The sequence below is a fragment of the Poecilia mexicana genome, unplaced genomic scaffold (assembly GCF_051168715.1).
Source record: "Poecilia mexicana isolate PSO_F unplaced genomic scaffold, ASM5116871v1 scaffold_13, whole genome shotgun sequence".
Lineage (NCBI taxonomy): Eukaryota > Metazoa > Chordata > Actinopteri > Cyprinodontiformes > Poeciliidae > Poecilia > Poecilia mexicana.
In genome coordinates this window covers 12,117,341-12,138,197 of record NW_028263382.1, presented here as the reverse complement: position 1 = coordinate 12,138,197, position 20,857 = coordinate 12,117,341, and the positions used below count along the sequence as shown (strand labels likewise).

General features: G+C 36.6%; 1 protein-coding gene across 1 annotated transcript in view; it reads left to right on the top strand.

The window, feature by feature from the left end:
• The first annotated feature begins 2,450 nt into the window (after nt 1–2,450).
• LOC106929118 (neurobeachin-like) overlaps nt 2,451–20,857 on the top strand; it is a 90,607-nt gene continuing 72,200 nt past the window's right edge. Inside the window, exon 1 of the mRNA XM_088012111.1 lies at nt 2,451–2,726. Within this exon, the coding sequence (XP_087868237.1) occupies nt 2,451–2,726 (276 nt within the window). The remainder of the gene's footprint in view (nt 2,727–20,857) is intronic.

Below are 20,857 nucleotides of genomic sequence, written 5' to 3'. Positions count from 1 at the left end.
AAATCATAGTTGGTACTTGACAGCAGCTCACCCTGAAGGGAAAGGTAGAAATTCTCCAAAAATATGTTGACACCAAACTGTGCTGGTGGTGTCAGCACACTGAATCAACACACTGATCAAGTGTTGATTCCCAACACTTGATCAGAGAATCAACGGTGAGGTTTGTTCATTCTGTAGACCTGTGAATGCATTTAATGGCATGTTGAAGACAATAGAAATTCTGCTGACAGCGTCTATACAATCAGTAAGATAACTATATATTATGAGAGACTGAAAAAAAAAATACAAGCACAATAATTTTTGTAAAACTGCAGAAATTATCTCAGCTCTGGAGTTAGAGGGACCTCTACTGGACATTTGAGGGGAACACATCCGCTGGGAGACATCAGACATTTAGTTTGATATTAAAATTTTAAAGTGATCCAAAATTTACTGAATAATTTAGCTGTTGTGACTTATACCTTTTTATATCTTACAGTATTGAAGTAAGACTAGAGAGGGGGAAAAAACCTTAATATTCAACAGAGAAGTAAACATGACTTTCAAAATTAAATACATTCAACTTTAGCAGATTTTTTAAAATAATAAAAACAGATTACATGTAACAAACCTTTATTTTCTGTCCCCTATTTTAAATATTTGCAATCTACAACTTAGTAGATGGGTTGAATGAGCTACTGATAGAATAAAGACAAAGTGATACTTTCTAAGTTTGTTAGTCAGGACTTGATGCACCGGATTATTTTAATAGAAAGTTAAGTCTAGCTTCAAACATTGAAATCATTGTTTGAAGCTAAACTTAAAATCAAAAATCAGTTTAACAAAAACCTGAAATTGAAAAAAAAGACTAAGAGAGGGAGTATTTATCTCTTATGTATGACTATGTGTGGGCAGGATATATTAGGCAGCAAGATGACTTTTTTTGTCTTCTCAAAACGGATGGGTTTCAGTAAGAAAAGCAGCAACAACAATTTGACAAGGACCAAATTGTGATGGCTAGACAACTGGGTCAGGACATGTCCAGTACTGCAACTCTTGAGGGGTATTCCAGATGTGCAGATGTCATATGTATCAAAAAAGGTTGAAGGAAGGGACAGAGGTGAACTGCCCAAGATGTACTGATGCATGAGGAAAGTGAAGGCTGCCCTCTGTGGTCTGATCAAAAAGACAAACTGCTTTACCTCAAGCTGCTAAAAATCACCTCCATTGTAAATAGAGTCCACTTGTATGTAGTTTATTCTGAGTATACACCCAACTGTTCTTATAAGCCTTTTAGGAAATTTAATGAAGTTTATTGGTGAACTTTGTCTTATCTTTATTCTCAAGAATAAACAGAAGAAGCTATATAGGGTTTTATTACAAAATAGCATCCCAAACCTTGACATCTGGTGAAGCACTGTTCAATCCATCAACCCAAAATATGAGGAGCATGGCACAACCCCAGATCTACAGAGTCATGGTGGAAAAATCACAGATGGGTGACAAAATATGAAAAAGCTTAATGGGTATGAATATATTTGAAAGTCACAATTTATTGTAAAAACAGCATTTGTTATTCACAACCAACAAGATTTCTTGTTTTTTCATAAAATTTTCCTCAAATATAACTTAACTGGCTTGCAGTTCAAAGAATTTAAGTCATAATTTTATAAGCCTTTACAACTGTAAAATATATTGCATAGCTTTGATTTTTTATTTTTTTATTTTTTTTAAGTAACCATTAAAAACATCCACAGCATTCAATACCATTTACAATTAACTTTAGGTGGCCATTGCTAAGTTTGTAAATACACTGAGAATGCCCTTTAAAACGCTGGAAGTTGTGGAATGAAAGTGGTGTCATTGTTTGCACCTGCGTCAGGTATGCTTTGGCTACTATTTTGTTTTGCCATTAGGCAGTTCAAGATAAAGCTTGAACTGTCTGATTTAAATTCCCAAGAAAACTAGTCCAGATATTTAGAAAATTACATTTATAGTAATATAATCTTTTTTTTTTCCCTTTTGGTCTATTACTAGAAACTTCAATAAGCTTGAAGCCACCAGGACGCGCTCCATGTAGCAACCAAAAGAGGAACCGCAGCCAGGGGGCGGCAACATGGCGGTGACAGCGGCTGCAGAGAGGAGAAGCGCATCCAAAAGATTCGCACACACACACACACACACACGCACTCAGCTTTGTGTTCACAGCGCAGGTCAGTCAGCTTGCTTAACCTGCTGGTACCAACAACACACTCCCTTAGCCGAACTCTCCAGAGTGAATTTCTCCCAACAGGAAGAGGCTTCTTTTGCGGTTTTGCCTCTGTTTTCTCCTTGCTTCTCAAGTGTCTTTCTCTCTCTCTTTTTTTCTTCTTCTTCTTCTTAACGCTCTTAACCAGTAATTAAACACAACACGAAGAGACGGGGGAGAGCCTTTATCAGTGTTTCATTAAAACCTCAGGGTTGGCGTGGAAATGACAAGCGAGAAGCCGGTGGCAATGCCGGGCTCGCTGTCGCTCTCGGACCGTCAGCCCGCTCCAGGTCACGGGCATCGCAGAGCTGCGGTCCCCGCTGCTGCCACCGGGAAGCCAATGATGATGTCCGGCTCAGGTTCAGTGGTCCTCCCGGCAGGCATGATCAACCCTGCGGTTCCTATCCGGAATATCAAGATGAAATTTGCTGTTCTTATTGGACTCATCCAGGTCGGCGAGGTTTCCAACCGGGATATTGTGGAGACGGTGCTCAATCTGGTAAGTACCCCTGAACATTATCTCCTGTATGACTGGACATTATCGCTCAAATCCACACCTGGAATTATTTCTGAAAGCAGCGTTCACGTATTATTGCGTATCATTTTTGACACATGGCCTGTGAAAATAAGGACTTGTTTGCAGTACAAATGGCTTGACATTTGCGAGAGAATCTTCAACGTGAATATTACAGTCACTCATTTAAACGGTAGCCTGTTGGAGGAAAACTGAATATAGCAAAGTAATTAATGAAGTTTTTAACTTTAGAAAAGTCCAGGAATTTACGTGCACTTGTTTCAGTGAGGAGTTTAAATCCAATGGTCACTTAAGATTTCAATGTTGTGGTTATAATAAGGACATGCATCTGCTGCTTGTGGTTGTGACAAAAGCATATTGAGGGATCAAGATATGATTGTCACAGTACTCCAGATCAGGCAAGTCCATAACTGCTGTAACACTTGTGATAGGCAGAGGCTGGTATGAAATTCTTGGGATACAATAACCTAAGGTAAAAATGTAAAATGCAAGCAACTCCACCTTAACATTGTAATCAATTTAGCTATACTACTGTTATCTATACATTTTTTTTTTATTTTGAGACCTAAATATGGTTGTAGTTTCCAGTAGCTTATTACACAGAATCTTGTGCAATAATTACAAGAAATCTTTTTTTTTTTTTTTTTTTAAGTTTCCTCTTTAGCTAAGCATAAGTCTAACAAGTTCATATTGACTGGTTAGTCAGGTTATCTGCTCCAGACACTGTTAATTCAAGATTGATAGCTGGCTCTCCCATCGTTTCTACACTACAACATCTGTTTTTCTTTTAAGATCTAAAAACATTTACAAGAAGAAGAAGCCGAATTCTGTTATTCTTGGGAGCAAGCAAAGCTTTTAAATCCAGGTAATCATAAATATGGCTATTGTTGAAAAGGTAATTTATCTTAGTAATTCAATTTAACAAGTGAAACTCATAGACAACCAAAGTAAGGTATTTCCAGTATTTATTTAGGTTAAAACTGATTCTTGTCACTTACAGCTAATGCAAACCCCAAAACTCTGTTTTTTAGAAAAGGTTCATATTACGTGGATTTGGGATTTTTTACTTGCTAATATCAGCCTGCTGGACAGTTTGTCCATGTGCAGTACAGTGTGTACAGTACTTCGTTGGGGCTTCTTCTACTTGGACGTAATTCGAGCAATATGTGGTGTGGCATGGAAATGATCAACCGGACGTCTTCTTTCAGCCAGCTGACTGGCAGTGGAAAGCAAACAGTTTTACTCTGTGGAGCACATAGAAAAACCCCCAATCAATATGGGACTTTCTCTGGAATTTTATTATAATCACTTAAAACTGTAAAAAGACTGCTGGAAAATTTGAGTGGTTTTGGAACTGTAACTCAAGCCCCTCTCATCAGAGTACAATTATTAATCAAATTTTTCATAATTCAGCTTTTTGACACCAAATTAGATTATGATGGATTAAAATCTGAAACTTTTATACTGAAGTCATTTTATTGTTTATTTAAAATTAAATAAAACCAGTTTCCAGCTCGTGCTTTGACCATCTGCAGCAGCTCTACAGTCTGTTTGCAATAGTTGGCCTCTCCTTGTTAGCACACCAGAGATTAATTACAACCTGTTCTAGCTCAACAGAGACCCACTTTGTGGAGCAGAACAAATTGTAGCCCTTGGCATGTTCAGACATGAGAGCTATTCTGCAGGAGCTGGAGTCACTGACACCTTGGCCCTTCTCACTTTGCTGTGCTGTTTTAAAAGAAAATCACTCTCTGTTGTATGATAATTCTGATTTTCTTTTTACTCCAACCTGATGGCCATGACATGATTGCACATTCATTTTTCATAATTTTCTGCTTGATGAATTTACTCTGTGATTGACTTTGTATTCATGCTTTTTTTTTTTTTTTAAAGTTCTTTGTGCTCACTCTTCAATACAACACTAGATTTTAGCACTGGAGCGATCTATTCAAACTTTTTAAAAAAAAAGTTTTCTATCAAACCAGTTTGAAACTTTTAAATGACAGATTTAATTAAGAGAGTATTGAAGCTCAGTTGTCTTTCATTTGTAGATACCAGTTCAATTAGATTATGTCTGGTAAGAAAAGATTGACGTCAGTCCAAGCAATGAAAGATTTAGTGCAATGATCGTAACACCAGATTATAGTTGTTATTCTATCTGCCTTTTTATCTAAATTACATCAGAATTTCTGCATCACACATTTATCTTCAAAAAAGCTGGGATGCAAAGACAATTTTGTTGAATTCTTTGAGTATATATATATATATATATATATATATATATATATATATATATATATATATATATATATATATATATATTTGTTTGTTTTATTTTTTTGCATACAAATTGAGATCAAATTTCAAATTTGTCTGAAGATTCCGAGATTTATGCTATAATTCTCATCAGGGATCCTGAATCATCATGTTCAAAGTCAATTTCATTCCTGTATTGGTAAGATTGGGCTTTTAAGAGTGTGTAGCCTTTACTCACCATTTTCTGTGACCATCTTACATAATATAGAGTTTACTTGAATATTATGTCAAATCATTTAGCTTTTTAATATCAACCAAAAACATAACTATTCGAGATTTTACTGCCATCTTTGAATTATCACACTGCATCTGTAGGCTATTTTGCTTCTCTGCCAGTGTTTTAGTTTCAATGTAAACCATAAAAAAGTCACAAATAAAAGCTATGAATAAACAAATGTCCATGTCCATGAGGATTTTCTCAAGTACAAACAACCACAAGGCAGCAAAAATCATGTTGAAATTTGTGAGTGGAATTCTTTACATTCATATCAAGTAAAGCATTTAGTCTATATAAATGTTTTTGAAAGGATGTGTGCATACCACAAACAGGATAATTTGATGTTTTATTTAACAAATAAACCGTCTCATTAAAAGACACAGAAGTCGCAAATATTATTGATAGAAAGAGTTGTTTTTTTATTTATTGTGGCATTTTATTTATAATACAGCTTCTTGAAAAATAAATGTTTTAATTGTAAGTAATGGTATAATTTTTATTCCATATTTATCGATGGAGGCACAAGTTAAGTCTTTCAGTGTAGCTGTGCTGTTCCGACTGCAGCTTTTATATATATTTTTTTGATGTTTTGATGCAATATTTGCAATTGTGTTTATGATTTAAGGTCATAGTAAATAACTTCAAAAATGGCTGTAGTCGACTCGTTTGTGGAATTGAAATAGTTTTCTCTGATTATATTCCACTTGGTTACATGTTAACAACTATATTGGATGTGTTCCAGCTGAGATCGATCAAGTCTGTGCATATTAGACAAATAGCATGGCGATACCAAGAAAGGCTCGTTTCTGTATGTGTTCGAGTGGCTATAAGCTATGATTCGCACTCTGCTCCTCCTGAGTCAGTTACACACTCTGATCAATATCGGATCAATATGTTCTTTTACAGATTTATAAATACAAGTTTTTCTTCTGAATTCCCCTCTCTAATGGGAACTGTTTTGGATTATGCCACAGGCTCTATTTGTGATCTTCACTGTTTTACTCCGTTTCTCCGTTTGGCCATGTTTTGGCATTTCCGGTAGGGCTTAGGGGACACAGTTTGCTGTGACATGAACCACGCCGCTGAGCTTGCCATGTTGTTGCAACTTTGAGACACATTATATCAAGCAATTAAATAGATGTTTCATTAATTGAAAACACGAGCCTCATGTCTTGTTGTTATGCTGTAGCTCTTTGCATTCGTCCCCCCGTGTAGAGCAGGTTAATAAAAGATGGTGATGTACCTACGTGGAACAATTGAGTGTCGTTCCAATGTTGTCGTTGTACCGCCTGTTGTAGTTTGTTCATGCTAAATGCCCTAAATAATGAGTTAGATTCTACGTTAGTTAGGAATAACAGTGTGTACATCAACACGTTCTTTACTCGTTGAGCCTTTTTATTCGTTCCCATTCAGAACACTTACATTGGAAGGGGGGGGGGAGGTGTACGATATGCAAACACTGTGCTTCCTCAGTTGAGTTTATTCAGTTTGAAGCCATTCAGTTTCCCCCAATCACATTTTCCTTTCCTCTGATCTACTTCATGATAATCTTCTTAGGATTTGAGAGAAAATTGAAATTCTGACGCTGTGCAAATTTGTTTGTTTTAAAAGTAATTTCCTTCAGCTGTCAATTGGCTCAGCGACATGACGATAATGCATTTTCTTGTCCTCAGTCAAGGACAAGGTAAGGGATTGCACTTTTTTATTTTTTGCCCTGTCTGCAAATATTCTGTGTCTCTCTGAACATCCAAGATCAAGTGCATTTCAGTAGCAGTTTTATCTAAATGTTCTTTAATTCAGATCAAATGAAAAACGGCCAAACGCATTTTGATCTCACTGCTCATATGCTATGCAGTTTATTAGGTTGTTGTCAGTAGTTTAATCAAGTTTACCTTGAGTTTCAAAGCTCGGATATATTACTTATATTGAAGTGTAGATAAATTGTCTGTCAACCTGATTACATCAGCAAAAATATAGCTTTTGGGTACAGAATCTTTTGATTTAAGGATAACCATCAGTGCCTTTAGGAAATGCCGAAGAGTGAGGTCAGATGACTTTGCGAAAGCTGTAAGTCTGTTATCTTTGTTTTTCCCTTTGGTCTCGCTCCTCTCTTGCTATTCTCATTCGTTCTGCTCACTCATGCGTTCCTACCCCAGAGAGATGCCAATAGTATATTATTTGGCTGCTGCCTAAATTAGTGTCATGGCTCATCCCAGGAAGCATCTCCCAGCTCAGTGGGGGAATGTTGCTAAGAGAACAACTAACTCCTGGTTGTGGGAACTTTATGGGTTAAGACTTTTTTTTTTTTAGTTTCTTGATAGAAATATGCTGAAGCTCAGAATGATGAAATATGTGAAAAGTCTTGCTGAAAGAGATGACAATAATATAGACTGACTTAAAGATAACAGTGAGAATTACATTTTTTATCTTTCTGCTTGATGTTTTGCATTTAAACCATTTATTCATAATGATTTTAGAATCTTCCCTTTTATCTGCATTTTTAATATTTGGTTGAAGTATTTCCAAAAGCCCCTCTTCTGTTTTCTATCAAAGGATAGTCGGAGCATATGGGAGTCTTTTCAACAGAAAGTATACTTGATTTATCAAAGCTCTTTTTGAGACATTAAAACAGATTTTTAAAGAAAAGAATCACTAAGGCAAATGCAGTGGCAAGTATTCTTAAACTGGCATCATACTGTTTACCTGTAATGTATTCGGGCATATTAAAAACGTAGGAAAACGTGATATGCAATGACAATAAATCATAATTCTGACAAACAACTTCTTAGCTAAACATGGTTAATCTTTCTGCTTTGTTTTTTTTTATTTTTCCTAAGCCCAGAGGACAGGTAATCTAACAGTTTATTCCAAAAGAAAATGAAACTCTTCATTTCTATGTCAACAACATAGTTTTTGGCAATGATGCACTGCAGTTGTAGTTTTAAGTTCTTTAACAGAACAGTTTAAATAGGTTCCTATGAAATCAGGTTTATTATTAGTTGTTTTTTTTTCTCCTAATTTAACTTTTTCCCATATTCCATTATTTTAGCTTTTATTTTTCTGAATTTCACTTCTACCATTCTAACTACAGTGGCTCCCAGCTTATGTGCTTCAGTATTCATGGATGCACCTGTTTGCAGATTTTTCTGTGGAACGTAGGTCCAAATTATTTCTGAAAAAATGCACCTTTTAGGAAGTTGAAATACCTAGGTGCTATGTGCTGACATTTGCAAAGCCATCCCAGGAGCGGTATCTATTTTCCTTGGCCCTGATTGGCTGTACACCCAGGAGTGGAAATGTGGAAGGCTGCTGCAATTTCTGTGTGTAAACTATGAAAATAGGCATTTATAGTGATTTTTTGAGGCAATCTCTAGTATTCCTGGACTTCAGCTATTCATGGGCAACTGTAGTCTTTGTGAATACACTTAATCTAATAAATCTAAATTAAACTTAATCTAATATTAAATTCACTAACTTTAAACAACTAGTGTAATTCTTCACATACAAATGCTTTTGTATCATTTAGATTTAGATTCTAGCTGACCAGATGCAAAAAAACAACAAAATTACAACTTTTGATATTTCACAAAACAAAGTGTTAAAAAGGTTTATAAGTGTTTTTAATAATCTATAATTAGTGTCTGATAATTATCTGTTTCACATGGCTAAGTATAATGGTTTTTAAATGGATGTAATTAGAAGTGGTCAGAAAACGACCCAAAAAGTGATGAAAGTGTTTTTTTGTTGTTGTTTTTGAACTTTGAATTTTTTTTTTGCTTGTTAAAAAAAATTCGAAGATCCAACAGTGTGTTAAATTAAAGCTGATTACAGGCAGGCGAAAATGTTGTTTTCGCCTGCCTGTGGGTTGGGGAAGAGAAACGCTAAACCCGTCAACAAAAATATGCAAGATTGTTTAGAAAATTGTTAATAATAATGTGGCCGACTGGTATAATTTGGCTGTGTAAATAGAATTTCCCTAAACCTGAGGCTACATACCATGTGTTGTCCTCCCCGTAGGCGTGAGGCCCTCTATGCTCATTTCTATGGAGATGAGCTACATCTTAGATCATGCAAACCTAATTCATATTGCTTTATGCAGCAGATAGACAGCACTGCAGCAGGGCGTTTCCATCACTGTAGAGACTGAACGCAAGCAAAGACAGTCTGACAACTTCACACCGCTGGTGTAGATAACATCTCTGGCTATGTCACGATAACGGTATGTTTATAGAAATATAAACAGTTCCATTATTATTTGTGATTAGTAAATGTGTGAATTTTATAATTGACTGAAAAAAGGTAAATGTAAAATATGGGGAAACTATAATATTTATACTGAAGCCAAACAAATATATTGAATGTTGCAGGGATTGCTTTTGTCAAATGAAAATTTAGATATGGAAGTAAATTTCCCTTATACTGTTTTTAGGATAACAATGTTCTGTTCTCAGTCACTCCACTTTTTTGGGGGGTCACTGATGAGGAAACACGAATCAGAAATGTTTACAGAGAAGTCTGTTTGAAATGGTTGATGCATTAATTTTGAGCTCTTTCTGATTTATCCACTGGATCATTAAAATTGCAAGTTTTCATGTACATTTGCCTTTTTATTGCTCAAGGTTGGTGCAGTTTGTCAGTGAAAAGCCAGCAAAAAGGATTATACTTATTTATTGTACTTTAATTGGTTGAACGTAAAATACTTGACTTCTGCTTTTGAGTCGTGATTTCGCCTGCCTGTATCCTCTCCAGTCTAGAAGACTCATTGCATTTCTGAAAAGCTAATAGAGCACACAAGAGAACAATTCAGCAAGCGGTTCGTCTGTACAAAGATCGGAATTTAATTGCAACAGTTTTAAATGGAAAGCATTTCAGGGGTTCAAAATGAATGTTTAAGGTTGCAAACTTTGTTCTTTATGGAACATTGGATGCAATATGTTAAACATGGACACGGAACAGCAAAGGATCAGCAATAGGCTTTAGGATTTATCTACAAAATGGAAAATGTTGTTTTGTTTATTGTGTGCAAAAATGCGATCACACTGCTCTGCTACATGGTATCACTTTCATAGTGGATTCTCAGCAAAAAAGGCAGAACATTTGTTCTTCCTGTGTCAGAACACATGGAAAAGAAGAAAGCCAACTCAACTGGTGCACCGTGAGGCATGAGGTCCATATTAAAGGAAGTGACAGATTTATCCTCCTCTCTGGCACATGAGCCACTAGGCAGTTAATGATGTGTGCTGTGAATACAGATTTCTGCATTATTCCTGACAAAGCAGGCATTGTTGATAGCATGATTCTGCTTTGAATATGTTTTCATTTACACTTCGGTCCCTGTAGTTTTTGCGTGCTATTCCTTCTTTGCCTGCCTGTGCTTTATATCAGTGGATGTTAAAGGACATCCGAGTTCATCCCGTTTCGGCTACCTATTGAAATCAAGTGACGGCTTTAGTGTTTATAATTAAGCATAAATTCTCAAATTTATTCGCTGCAGCACAGCTGGGATGTTTCTGTTTCTTGCTGATACTGAAGGCTATGTTCTCTTTAAGAGTGTGATCATGCACATACTTAATGTAGCTGAAATAGGAGGGAGATAATGAAGGGTTTAGTAAGAGTTGGGGATTTGGATTACAATTAATACTGAGATATCAGCTTGATAAATGAAGACACCGTTTATACGTCCCATCTCCCTTGACACATTCCACCAGGACACTTATTTTTGTCACTTAGCATCTGTTCATTTTTCCATTATTGGAATTTAATATGGAAAATCCATCTTTTTGCTTATCAAATATATTCTCAACTGCAGAGTAAATGACTTACCTTTATCTCATCTAAAGAATCTTATCAATCAAGGTAAACACCCATTTTTTTAATTTAAAATATACAGACACTGTGTTCTGTCTACTCGATGAGTTCATCTTGAAAAAAAAACCAAATGGTTAAATATATTTGCCAGATGGTTTCTTACACAGAGCCATCTGTGTAGTCTATGTAGAAAACCACAAGAAAAAGGACATGTAAGGCATGTGGATAAAAAATATATCCCCATCTTCCTTAACTGGCAGTCTTCAAAATGACGTGAACAAATAAGAGCCTGTCCAAAATACAAATCATGCAAAGACTATACTTGAAGAGGGTAACACTATTTTTCCAGAAAATATTTGTTTGTTGTCTCCAAGCTAAGTAATACACTAACTTTTATCGGATTAGGATACCACAGACTCATCTGTGGCACAAACTGGTATCCATATTTAGCTGAATGCCTTTCCTGATGACTGCCAGTGTGACTTATTTTGCCCCTGAATCTGAATCTTATCCATACACCACGGCAATTTGTTTTCTTTACTGTTTGTTGAATTGCTTACTGTTTAATCATTTAGCATTAACTAGACAATAAAAATACAATCATAGTGCTATTGATTGTTTTTTCTGATTGTTTTGGGAAAGCATCCAGTCTTGAATAAAACCAAAGCATAAAGAGAGGATTGCAGGAAATATTTACCGTATTTTCCGCACTATAAGGCGCACCTAAAAACCTTCAATTTCCTCAAAAGCCGACAGTGCGCCTTATAATCCGGTGCACTTTATATATGGACCAATATTGAGCCACAACAGGTCTAGCAACTACGGTAAGCAGCCGCCGATTTCATTTTCACCCGTAGAAGAAGAAGCGTGCGGTGCATGCTGGGATAGTTGTCAGAACGCTGGTTTGTTATCTATTAATAATGTTTGACTGACCTATCTACCCACTGAGCGTCTAGAATCAGGTCGTCTGGAGGTCATTTAGTGCCACGTTCTCCACGAACATGCTGTGCGCGAACGGAGAAGGGTGACCATCGTCCGGCCACGCCCCTGCCCAGTTGCGGAAGGCTCTCCTCGCTGACCGGAGTCAGACTGTTTTGTTGACATTCGCTTTAGTGCTGCCACATCTAGTGGATGCATTATGTAACTCCAGCCTCTACTGTAGCGTCTATTCTATGCACCTTATAATTTGGTGCGCCTTATAGTGCGGAAAATATGGTGTATATTTCTTTTGTTTACAACTTCACCTTCCTTTCTCATTGAGGTTCCTAGCAGAAGCCTTCAGGAACTGCAATGGATCCAGAACTTTGCTCCTGAAATCCAGATGAGTGCGCAGAAACATTAACACTCACAACCTACCCCAAACTCACTCCATTGGTTTTCTGTTGCTGCTCGGGCCGAGTAGATCTCCTTGTCATCTGACGGCGCATTTACAGAAATGTTTCGCCCCCCCGTCGACACATTTCTCACCCCACAAATCTGTACATCTTCCCTTTACTTGAGTCGGTCGCCTCCTTCCCACCAGCACAAAACTCACCAGTATGGGCAATTGAGCACACCATGCTGCTGGCCTTTGGCTGTGGAATGCTCTCTCTAACACGTTGAGGAGCAAAGCGGCCTGCAGACAGTTTTAAACATAGTTAAATGGAACATTTGTTGGTTCCTTTAACATTATGCTTTGAAATGTTTCCTTTTTTTATAAAGTTATGAAGTCGACTTTAGCTAAAATTATCATTATTATCAGAGATTTTGGTTTTAATCAAATATTAACCAATATGAGGGAGTTTAGCTCTACAGAGAAGGGAGATAGTGTGATTCCTGATAATGTAATCTGGGTATGATATATGTAGCCTTGGTGTACGCTGCAGAGCTCATCTCCTATGTTGCTTTGAGGATTCAGTCCTGGCCGTGTCTTGTCCCTACAAGCGTACTGAAGCCGATTTTCAAGCAATGTTTAGATGTGTGTCCCTGGCTAATGCTATTACTTGTGAGAGCTGGACTGCTTTGAAAGAAACATCTGGATGGAGAGCCTCACTGTTTCCTTGGAGTCTGAGGCAGAGACAGATTACTGCTGTACCATTTGGTTGATAATGATTCAGCATGGAATTAGATGCTCTGTATGGAACAGCTTGGCTAGTGTGATAGTCTTATTGCAGCTGCTAAAATGAATACAGGGTTTTAGGAGTGGCTGTGAAGATTTCTAAGTCCATGTATCACAAGTTTGATAAAATAAGCTCTGATAAATGTTTCAACACTTTATCACATTCCCTGCTGCTGGGCAGAAAATTCACACTGCATCAGACTCATACTTAATGCTTATGCATAAGTTTTGAAAGTCAACACAGCTGTTAAAATTTCAGATTTTTGAAACGTAAACACTTTTATTAAAATCAATAAAACATTTTTTCATATTTAGTGTAACTGAACTAGAAACAAATTTTAGCTAAAATTGTGTGATTTGGCCGTTTTTACTCACTTCTTACAAATATTCTTCAAGTCATATTGTGAGGATATCTCCTGTTCAAAGCTTTCCACAGGTACCAACAGGTTTTCTGTTGAATTTTTGTTCTATATCTGACTTAGCTGATCCATAACCTTAGTTTTCTACTTACAAAGCAAGTTCTTTGTACTTCGTTCTTGAGAGAAAATAACCGTCATCATCTCTATCTGTCGCCTGAAAGGTCTGAGTCACAACTGATATTTTGAAGTCTTCAACTCCTACTTCCAGAGAGATGTTATGAAAATAGGCCAACACTGAGGTTAAGAGTTTTTACCAGTCTCTTTTGTTCTCTGTGTGCAGTCCAGTACTTGTTCTCCATCCATGGCCCGGCCCAACACATTGTTCAGAGGAAACTCCTACAACTACTTATATTTTGCTGTTTATTGATGAGTTTTGCTGAGCCACATAATGCTGTTGCTGTTTTTTTCACTCTTACCCTGACTGACACCTTTGTGAAATGAGATCTTGGATTTTTTTTTTCTCACCATTGAGAAAATGCAAAAGAGTAACTGTCAAAAAAAATCCACAGTAAGTATTCTGCTTGATCTAACCTTTGCCCTTGATACATTTGTCCATAGCATTTTTGTTATCAGGTTCTGGAATGTAGCTTATATATCAGGTGTGTCTGTAGAGGAGTTTCACTTTAACTTTCTGTATTGATAACATTCAATGTTTTTGGCAAACCAAACTGAGTCAGACTGTAAGAGCCCATGTAAGTACTTTGAGCTGCTCTCTTTCTCTTATATTTACCCACCAATGCCAGATAGTTTCTGGATGTGCTCAATCATTTGTATCCTGCTCTATCATTCTTTTAAGCTTGCTGAATATCGTAAGGTATCTTTGTAAGATACCTTCCTTTGTAAAATGACTTACCAGGATGAAACAGTGGCTTTGTGGCACCGTTTGGTCAGGGATCAGACATAATCATTGCCACTGTGATCCATATAAGAAATAACCTTTTTTCCACTAAGAGATATTCCAAACTTTGAACTCTGCAGACAAAAGCTGAATTGGATATCATTATTCATACTTGTATTTAATCTAATCTTGATTGTTTTAAGAGTCCTTTCGTGTGTCTAATGGATCTTGGCGATCTCCAGACAGTACAGAATGCAGCTGTCTCTTTCTTGTGGAGTTAAACTACAAGAAAGAGACAGCACATTACTCCAGTTTTAGTCTCTTTGGATTGGCTGCTTTTGTCCTCACTTTTAGAGCCCCGTGCAGACAAGCTCCAGCTTATTTCTCCACATCACAGTTTACAATCTGGTCAATGGGTGTTAATGGTTTCAGGAATGATATAAGAGGGAAAAAAATCTTAGAGTGATAGCCCCAAGTTGTTGAATTTGTTGCTTCATGCTTGACACTGTATTTATTCTTTGAGTCTTTTAAGACTTATTTATTCAGACAAGCTTTTTAGCTACATTTGGGTTGTCTGATATTTTCTTTGCTCTTGTGTATGCCATTCTATTTCTACCATTTATGGATTTCTGTTTCATGCAAATATTTTATAGTAAAGCAAATATAAGGTAAAGGTGTAATATAACACTATGGAGAAGTCATTGACCTATACTATGTACTATTTAGATATAAAGTTTACTTATTTACTTCTAGGACAGATGTAAGGAGAAAGGCGGTTCAACAAACTATTAGTTAAAGGGTCAAGGTATATATAAAGGTTATGCCCTTTTTTCCCCTTTTTTTCCAAGTACATTCTATATAATATTATGACAAATCAAAGGTGGCAAAAGGTTTGTTCTATTCTCATTTTTGACATCACAATAACCTAGCACTAAACGTAAGATTTTATGCCTGCACTTGACTTTCTATAATCTCTTAATATATCTTTCCTTGGTAAGAAGTATTGTGTACATATTGGAAAAACTTAAAAACTAAAATACCATCTGTTAAAACCTACAATTGTTGACAGCATCCTGCACTGACCGTCAATTTGCAAGTCTTTACATGTTGACCAACTGGCCCTCAAACACATTTATGAAATTGTCCACATTCCCACAGTGACCTAGATGGAATATTTATATTGAAGAAGTTAATTACATTTCAACATGTAGATTACAGCACTTACTGTGCTGCCATTTCCATTCAAATTGCTATTTCAAGTAGAGCAGACCACATGACTTGTGCAGCTATGCCTTTTCAGAAGAGGATTAAAATCCGAAGTGAGGAGAATTGCTCTGTATCCCAAGTGTATGATTTTGGAAGTAGTATATTTTTGGCATCACAGTCATTTTTTAGCTCACAATTCTGTATAGCACAGTTAAAAAAAAAAAAAAAAGACTGAACTTCTGGGTTCGTGTACAGAATACAGTGTAAAATGTGTTTTGCTGGTGTCTCAGTGGTATAGGGAGCTAGTGAGTTTGTCATTGAGCACTGCTGCTGATTTTCAGTCTCAGCAGGACTAAAATTGCTTGCAGTAGATGTCATCCAGTGGAACTGTGTCAGTATGTTTAAACTGGATGACTGAGTTGATTGGAAACTAACAACCTTGTTTTGCAGAGATGGAATTGCAATTGGCAGATAAATTGAGCATTATCGTTTATCCATCACTCTCTACATATGCACAGTGCTGTTGAATATGAAGTGTAATTGACTATGAACATCCATCACATCTTAACAGATTGTACAGGTGTGACAGGTAATGCCTTTTCCTAGTAATTCAAAAATGAACTAGATGTAGTTACTCTTGGAATGATATTTGTCAAGCATTTGTTTTTGTTTATTTTGATGTTCATGGCTCACAACTAATGGAAATCCAAATCCCCCATCCAACTGCAAAAAGGATTTTAAATACAGAAATCCTGTCATTCTGGGAGTCTGTCCATGTGCCTTTATGGTATATGTACTCACTTCTCGGTTGGGGACTCTTTTTGCATGAATTCTTGTGTCAGTACAGCATGGCATGGCAGTGACTAGCCTGTGGCTCTGCAGGGGTGTCAGTAAGTCTTTTTCCTCTTAAGAATACCTCACACATTCTTTATAGGGCTTTGATTAGGATACTTTTCTGGTCAATCATGCACATTGATACCAAGTTGCCAGAAAGAGAGAGGGAATTTACAACCACAACTGAAAATGTATTTAATGACCAACAGCACCAATTCAAGAACATTTGCATAAGCATTATTGTACAAAAAATAAGATTCATCCAAAAAGTTGCACAATACAATGACTTAAACCTCTGGAAATGAAGAAAAATGAAAGCTGGGAGACGGCCAATGGTCTTCATACGGCCAACAGCTCACAGTGGAGGTGTCCGACACCCAGCAATCTTTCTCATGTTTTTTCCCCCCATTTTCTAAGCATTGCTTGATCCTGAAAACAAAACCAGCTGACCAAGCCGAGATTCTCAATGTGCTGTAATGGCAAGAAGACGGTTGTCAAATTAGGCGTTACACTGTGGTGGTCCCAATGTGTTCTTATTCCATAATCCCCCCATTTAGTGTGAGCACACAGCCCATGATGCTTCTGTCAGTGCTCAAATACTGTAGTAGTAGATTACCGTTTTGCTCTGTGTGCCTTTGACTTGCTAGTTGCCAACATTGCTGGGAGCCAAAACTGTCTCCTGAGTTTCTGCTAGTGCACTCCGGGTGTAAAAACTAGACTATTCCATATAAATCGTTGACAACATTTGGTTTTGAAAAATTGTCAATTACTTCTTTAGTTATTGTAGATTAATCATTGCAGCTCCAATGGGCAGGTGCAATCCTGAGCATTTTCATTTAATCTCAGGATTGCACTTATATTTGGCTCTGTTTGTTTGTGCAGCTTTTTCAACCACGTCTTCCTTCTACCTAACGTTACATTGATATGTTTGGAAAGAGCACTTTGAATGGCTTTATTCTGAAGGTGATTGCCTCTGAGTATTGTCAAGTTAATGTTGGCCTTCCTCCCGACAGGATGGAGTATAACATCGCCAATAACATACACACTTGGTAATAAAAAGATTTTATTTTCTTATGTTGCATTATAGTTTCTTGTAGTCTATATATACATACAAATAAACAGTAACAAAAACTTGAAATAAATCACAGTGTATTGTAGACATGAATTATGGGTTTCTCTCTTTTTTTTCCCTAGCATTTTTTGCAACATGTGTGTTTTGTGTTTTTCTTGTTAAGATTCATGTGGCCAGCAGTGGATGATGCAAGCCTCTTTAAACTTTGGAGAAATCAGTGTTAAGCCACGTGAGACATAGGCCTCATTTCACCTGGGTGAATGTGACTAGTCTGAAATATTTTATAAATGGGTTCAAATTTCTAGACAGAACGAAATACTTTATTCAAGTCTGAAATCTGTGCAAATATTTTCATAATGTATTATGTTTGATCAAAAAACAAATCAGTTTTCTGTAACTTCAAATACGCAGCGTCTGTTTTACATTACCTGCTGACTGTTTGACTATCTGTCTCTGACACAAACATATTTTTTACACTTTCAGATAATGAGAGTGTGCACACTGTTTTAAATAATTGCTGGCACAGTGTGGTAGTTTTCTTCTTTTTTTCTTATAGTAAAAAGTTGCGAGACGGGCAGGTGGTGGAGGATGATGTGGAGAAAAAAGTTGTCTTCGTTGCTGTTTATTCACAAAATGCCTTCGTCAAGAGAGCAGCTTTTTGGCTCACTGAATTTGAAACACTAATCACAGCAGTTGAATATAAAATTAGCCTCCAAATAACAAATACTAAAACTCAATTAAATGAAATGGGTTCACAATAAAACAAATTAAAATAAACTGTATCTTATGAAAAACAGGTGCAAAAAAATATTCAGCCTGCGTACTTCTAACTTAATCGATAAGATCTATTCGTAGGACTGAACCATTCATCAGATTAAAAGAAAAATGCATTTAAAGTTTATATGCCATTTTATTAGCAGGGCTGCAGGGAGTAAAAAGAGCAGGAGTAGAGAAGATGAAGATTGTAAAAGATAAGAGCAAGACAGATGGGCAAGAGGAGAGGAACAGATGAGACATGCAGTTAGCACTTTATATCTGCTCTAAGCAACACCTGCAAAAAACGCAGAGATGTAGCCTGGTCAACTAAACTTAAACCAAGTCATACCAACATCATTATTCCATCTGTGGACAAGCTATAATCTAATAAAACTCCGAATTTTATACCTGCTAGCACCAAACGTTTTGTTGATGGAAACTTAAGCTGTTTTAGTTTTGATTTCAAATTAAGTCAGTTGAAGTATAAGACTGATACAACTGCTCGTATACATTTTACTCTTAAATCATGCAAAAGTGATGAAAAATAGCTTTGAGCTAAATGTTCTCTTGTTGGGCTTCCTAGTATTTTGGGACCCTGTGGCTTAAATGCTGCGGTGCTCAAAATGTATATTTCCAATTTATGATGCAGCCTTTTGTTGGCATAACTGAGTTGCAGGTGTGATGGAATATTAATAGATTTAATTTTCTCTAGGCTTTTTATGCAACCTATCTTATGCTTACTGCTCGCTAGTAACCCACAGGTTGATTTTTCACACGCTTATTTACCTGCTTTGTCTGAGCTATCTGTAAGAAAAGAGTTGTGTCCCTGTTGCTATAAGTCCCTTGTAGCTGTTTTGGTTTTCATTTAGTTATTTTTGTAAGTAAAACATCACACATTTTCACAGACAGTGGTCACAAAGTTTTTCACAAGAAGCGTAAACCCAGTAATCTGACATGTAATGTACAGAAAACAAACACAATTCAATCACAAATTCATATCATAGAAGCTCAAGTTTCTCTAAAAGCTTCTTGGATTAAAAATTTCGTTAGCTGCTCTCTGTAGACAGAGTCCAAATCCCTCCGGAAGATGGGTAATGCATTCCACAGTATGGGTGCAATGGCTTGGGGGAATCAGTCTCCTCTGGTTTGGAAATGGGTGTGGGGGACCTCTAAAAGGTTTTGATTTGATGACCTCAGGCCACAGAAAGAGGTATGTATTTGAAATACAAAATATATGAAGGAGCCTATCCGTATGATGCTTTAAATGTTATGACTAAAATATTAAAATGATCTGGCCTTATGGTCAGGCAGTCTAGTGACTTCAAAACCAGGGTTTATGATTTTCTGTGTTTGAACGACTGAGAGGTCTTGCACCGAGTATTGGAAAGCCTGAAGATGAGCCAGTCCAGTCTTGTTAAACCAATAAGCTGGCCATTATAATAGTCCAGAGACAAAAATATGAATTATCATTGCATTTGTTCCTACTACTCTTATGACGCATCCAACAGAAATAGAAATGTACAAAATATTATGGGCCTAATGGATCCGAAAATATTTTAGTTTAGCATTTTCTGTTTTCTTTTATATGCAGTAGAGGTTTGACACATTTCCAAACTGTTTTAGCAAATTTGTAATTAGTGTAGAATAATGTGATGCAGATTAGTCCATTTATAGTAAGACATTATGTTTGTCTTACCATAATGTGGTACTAATGCATCTTTTTGTGTTCAGTTTAGAAAAAATAAATTCAGGTTAATCAATCTTCCTGTTTTCCATTTTGAAGTAGAAATGATTAAATTCTGTCCAGACTTATTGAGAACCTGCAGAGAGCCTTTTAGTTTAATACCAATGAGAAGCTATTGCACAGATACACACTTTAGCTAATTTTGGTGATATCTCATGAAATGATGTATGAAATGATGGCCTATCAAACACAGAAGAAATAAAGTTTAAGGTTGGCCATGCATGGTAGGAATGATTTACACAGAAGTTTTGTGGAAATGTATATCTTATCACTGCTAAAACGGAGATTCTAGATGATTTTTCTTATGCGTTGTACCTTGTCTTTAAAATATATTTCTACAAAAATCTGTTGTTGGGACAGAATGTTGAAAAGTCTCTTAAGAGACTCTCAACACATTTTGCCAAGACTTAATGTTTTTGTCCTCTAAAGGACAAATGACGTTCATCTCATCATCCTCATTACTGACTTGGCCATTGAACACGGAGTAAATATTTGTTAAACATGCTGATGTCTGTTATTTTGGCAATCTTTGCACACTTAACAGCAACTTGGTAATGATCTGGATTACCCACTGTATTGCTCACACTATTTGGCCTTGGCACGTTCTAAAAAACCTGTCTGCCAAAAACGGCTCAATGGTTGCAAATTGTGTTTCAGCCAGAAAAAGTTGGCTGATTTATTCAAAGCATCCACCGTCTAAACAAGGAATCCCTCCACCACTGTGAGGGTGATTCTAAAATGGCCTTTATATTGAGCTGTTCTTTGATTTCAGCTGCATGGAAGAAGG